This window comes from Morone saxatilis, unplaced genomic scaffold, assembly GCF_004916995.1.
Source record: "Morone saxatilis isolate NCDOM2014 unplaced genomic scaffold, NCSU_SB_2.0 Contig4, whole genome shotgun sequence".
NCBI classification, from domain to species: domain Eukaryota; kingdom Metazoa; phylum Chordata; class Actinopteri; family Moronidae; genus Morone; species Morone saxatilis.
In genome coordinates, this window is record NW_023339984.1 from 17,573,243 (window position 1) to 17,576,671 (window position 3,429).

A 3,429-nucleotide genomic window follows, 5' to 3' on the forward strand; every position below is an offset into this window, starting at 1 on the left:
GCCTGCATTCTTTCTTGTTGTTGGCGATGAAGGCATTCAATGTATGTTGTGGCTTTAAATAGCTTGTACAGCTGGAAGGCTCCATTATAATCATCCAAACCTACTTGCATTAAGTATTATATTTATTACTTATTAACTGTGTCAGCTATTACTATCTTTGTCTCTCTCATGTCCTCATGTTAGTGTAATCACATGTTAAGAGGAAACACATGTTTTGCAGCTTCTTGCGAAATAAGTCATTTTCCTGGAAGACGTATTCAGCATATCCTCAAGTTACTTCAACATTTGAATAGAGCATGCTCACTCTATTCAGAGAGATGTTTTTCTCAGGCTTCTGTGTCGGTCACTGTCTGTACTGTGCAATTAATATATTTTCAGCACTTTCCACCAAAAGTATAAATAAGATTTAAGTATGTTTTCTCAGAATAGTACACATTAAGAGAAACTAGTTTAAAAATCCATTTAAATCCATGGCTTTATTGATATGGCAAGAACAAGGACTGTGAATGAAGGGGAAAAGTAAATGCTCGAATGTGTCTGTTACCTGTGGATTGGATTTGTGCTTTAGGCCCGTCTCCCTCGTCTGTGTGTGCCGAGATCTCCACCACGTAGCTCCCATTTCCTATCAGGGGAAGTTCTATGTACCGTTTACTGGTTGTGTACAGAGTGCCTGAGGAATGGCCCTGCTGCCTGTACAACGCCTACATATACGGATAAGGTATGAGAAATGTAAGGCTTAGAGATTTCAATCTGTATAAAAGTCAATGTAGAGCTGTACTCACTTTGAAACCATTTATCTCTGCCTCGTCAGCCAGTGGTTCCACAATTTCCCAGGCAATGTATACTGATTTACCTTTTAATTCATGATGAGTTATTACGGGGGGTTGGCTTGGAGCTGGTAAAAGATATAAAAAACAATAATGAATAACAAATATATTAAAATGACATGCTGGTTCATACTAAATTGCTCTCAAGCACAACCTACGGGCTTTCTTGGTGTGGATCTGGAGGCGCTCGCTGGGCGGCCCATATCCTGCAGAGCTGAAGCCCTGAACCTCAATGAAGTAGCGGGAGTCGGCCTTCAGACCGTCCAGCCTGGTTTGGTTCTGCATACCACCTACCTCTATCACCTGGAACAACCCATCCCGGTCATTATCCCTCCTGTACATCACCTGGGACACAGGATCCAAAATGAACTTGATGTACAAGCCTTGTTTTGTAGCACTGTAGAACTTATTTATTGCAAAAGGAAAGAGGAGAATGGTGTGAAACAGCAATGTAAATCAGTAGAATCAAGATTGAGACACAAAACTAATTCATAGGTATGTGTGAATTTCCTCATTGTGTTTCTACATTAGCTATACCATTAGTGATATATAAAACACCATGTCTGTTTGCTTTGAAAGAATACGATTTTAAAGATGAATATTTAGACATTTAAGTGACTTTATTGAGATTTTTCCAGTCATGTGTTCTAAATATAATTTAAGGCCTTTTCAATTAAAGTTTTTTTTTTGCATGAAACAGTAAACTTGTGTTGTGGTTTGACCTTTTGTCAATATGACAACAGGAAGCAAATGTTGTTTTTGCATACAATGCAAACTTTTGAAACCTGGTTTCAGAGTGCAATCTTTTGAAATCGCCACTGTCACCGTCACCTGCCAAAACGGTTACGGTACTCACCTTGTACCCCTCTACGTTGCTCTGTGAGAGAGGACGCCACCACACCATGGCTTCTGTGGCAGAGAGAGCTTTGCCATCAATGATTACAGGGGCTTCAATTGGAGCTGAGAAGGAACACAGAGTGCAGTTTGGTACATAGGTTACAGTAACGGAACCTTTTTCAGTACATGTGCTTTTTTATATTACACATACAAAACTTTGGTGTAGCATATTGAAACAATTATGTGCACCACCTCTCAAACACATACCACTGGTGGTACGTCAACTCGCTCTTGTGGAAACGGTAAATTAAATACTCACAATCTGCTTTGTCCCTGATCAAACAACATATTTTACCTTTAAATATACGTACTTGTTGGATATTGTTTAGGTATCTTTAGATCTTTCAACCATTTATGACTCTTGTTTACCTGCAGAAACTGGGATGCAGTAGAGGATAAACAGGCAGACGCCAAAGTAGCTGCACAGACGCATTTTTCCTCTGTGAATCAAAGTGAAACAAGCACGTTCGTTAGACACTGGCACACAGACATACAGACATATACCCCCTGCTCTTTTGCCCCAGACACAATTTAATCCTCGATCTTTTAATATTATTAATAATCAATTAATACATTGAGGGAAAAGTACCCTAGTATCAATTCCTTTATTATGTCATTAGCAGAATAAAATACTAAACAAAGGTTGTAGATGCTCTATCAGCTTTAGCAGCTTTTGCATTACTACTTTGCCTCAACTTTTCCCCCACCATTGCAGAGACTCCGAGATCTGTATGAAAAAGTAAGTATATGTTGGCTTACCCTAAAAGAAAGCTGTTTCTTTGTCTTTGCACAGATGGAAACAGAACTCAGCTGTTCAAAGGCTGGTCTTTAGTCTCTAGTACAACCCCCACACACAGATTGAGTTCCCCCTCTCAGTTAACCCTTTTTCAACTGCAGGAAATGTTTTGTTTTTGTTTTACATACCAAAGAATTTCGCTGATTGTAGATGTGGTGGCTCCAGAAGCAAAACTTTCTCCAAACACAAGGGAGGGAATGGAAAAACAAAAAGTTGTTGTCACATTTATTAATTTGGTCAGGATTTTAAGTTTGCAGGTCTTTGGCACAATCTAATCCAATGAAATGATATCTTTCACCAGAGCAGCACATATTTGTACTTAACCTGCAGTTGTAAGGAGAGAAGTACAAGATACCGACATCACCTTTCCCTCAGTAACTGCCTTTGCTCCTGTAATCTGTATCGGTCCTGACAGATCTAACGAGGGAGGGAGGGAAAAACTATCAGTGTTTACTCAGGCTGCTTTAGGGGTACTGGAATTAGTTTGTTATAAACATAAGGGCTCCTATGAGAGAACAGTCATCAGCAGGATTTCAGCTCTTTACTTACAGACTGGAAATACTGCAGGTAGAACAAATGCATATACAGGTACAGCATAGTGGTACATAATTATCTACATTCTCACATAAAGCACAGAGAAACACTCAAAGAAATGCATGCATATCAGTGAGATGATGAGAGACATTGGATTTAAAATGCTTGTACTTTTGCATAATCAACAGATGACCTGACTCATCAGTCACAACTCTAATTGCAAAACCTTTTTCACCCTCTTTCTAGTTGAGCTGCATTCCCCAGCAGCCTCGCTATGAGACTTTAATTTAATCCCACCTTGTTGTCCTGACAGTATCGATCAACACATTTCAGTCAGGAATATTTTTTGCACACTGAAACTCGGCAGTCCTATGG

General features: G+C 39.4%; 1 protein-coding gene across 1 annotated transcript in view; it reads right to left on the reverse strand.

Moving 5' to 3' along the window:
• Nucleotides 1-1,169, reverse strand: part of LOC118337933 (contactin-1a-like) — a 3,801-nt gene extending 2,632 nt beyond the window's left edge. Inside the window, exons 1-3 of the mRNA XM_035675096.1 lie at nt 986-1,169; nt 783-895; nt 545-701 (exon numbers count right to left, since the gene is read on the reverse strand). Of these exons, the coding sequence (XP_035530989.1) occupies nt 545-701; nt 783-895; nt 986-1,169 (454 nt within the window). The remainder of the gene's footprint in view (nt 1-544; nt 702-782; nt 896-985) is intronic.
• Between the last annotated feature and the right edge of the window lie 2,260 nt (nt 1,170-3,429).